The 1239-nt window shown below is 41.2% G+C and overlaps 1 protein-coding gene across 1 annotated transcript in view; it reads right to left on the reverse strand.

Annotated features, from left to right (window-relative positions):
- Positions 1–858: 858 nt before the first annotated feature.
- LOC102870791 (coiled-coil domain-containing protein 25-like) overlaps positions 859–1239 on the reverse strand; it is a gene marked incomplete at its 3' end in the record, with an annotated part of 870 nt that continues 489 nt past the window's right edge. The window contains exon 2 of the mRNA XM_006902023.1: positions 859–868. Coding sequence (XP_006902085.1) covers positions 859–868 — 10 coding nt within the window. The remainder of the gene's footprint in view (positions 869–1239) is intronic.

Raw genomic sequence — 1239 nt, forward strand, 5'->3', positions numbered from 1 at the left:
ACTGATCCTGAGCCAACAGAATTCAGTCTCTGAGAGCCAGATCTTCACCCCTGTTCAGCAGTAAGTAGCTAGAATAAAGATACATGGCCCTTTTTTTCCACTAAAGAGGCTGAAATATTAGGTCCAGACTAAGGTGAAGGGGGAGAAAAGAATCGAAAGAATACAACACGTCAACAAAAGAAGTGAACTGCCTTACCATAAGCCACAGTGGAATGCCCCTTCCTTCCTTCCCTGAAGACCCTGCAATAATAACCCTCCCAAAGATGCCCTAAATGTGACTTCCTTGTTGTCCATTTTGAGACCAAGGATCCTTGCCAGGGAGCTTCTTTAGTAAAGCTGCTTTAAGCTTTCTTTCTTGCTTTCTGTTCCCTTCCTTGAGTCCTTGGCCTTGCATCCAATAAAAAGACCTAACTCCTACATAGATACTAGAGAGCACATTTTTTGGGAAGTATATTCATTGTGCAGGAATATCAGCCAATATGCCTGAAAGGCACAGGAGAGAGTTATCACAGGAAGATTAATTACAAGACTTAACACAGCTTTATTTTGTAATATTGACATTATATAACTGAATATAACTGACCCATATTTACCCTTGAGCAGATTTTCAGAGACAGTCAAGTACACAGGAAGAGATTGTCTGTCTTTATCCTGCAGAGCAGTTGGTGAAATAGAACTGAATGCTTTTAAATGATATAAATGTCTAAATATTATTTTTAAAAGTTCAAGAGAAGATATTAAAATATAGGTAAAGATAACATAAAATATACTATTTTATATGTTACTATTGTTATTATGTGCTGTCGAGTCTTTTGAGGCTCATAGCGACCCTATGTACAACAACCCTAAACCCTTCTCTATCCTGTGCCAATCGCATGGCTTCTGACACACCCATCTCGATTACCCCAGTCACTGAATCAATCCACCTCATAGAGGGTCTCTTCCCCTCCTGCGCTGTCCCTCCACCCTCCCAAGCATGATGTCCCTCTCCAAGGACCTGTCTCTTCTTACAACATGTCCAAAGTATGTAAGACAAAGCCCCGGAATCCTTGCCTCCAAGGAGTAGCCTGGTTTAATCCCCTCTAGGATGAATCTGTTTGCTATCTTGGCCGCCCAGGGTACATTCAATACTTTTCTCCAGCACCACAGCTCAAAGGCATCAATTCTCCTATCTTCCCTAGTCATTGTCCAACTTTCCGATTTATAACAAGTGATTCAAAGATGATGGCCTGTATCAGG

The sequence above is a fragment of the Elephantulus edwardii genome, unplaced genomic scaffold (genome assembly GCF_000299155.1).
Source record: "Elephantulus edwardii isolate Elephantulus edwardi_28Jun2011 unplaced genomic scaffold, EleEdw1.0 scaffold00358, whole genome shotgun sequence".
NCBI lineage: Eukaryota > Metazoa > Chordata > Mammalia > Macroscelidea > Macroscelididae > Elephantulus > Elephantulus edwardii.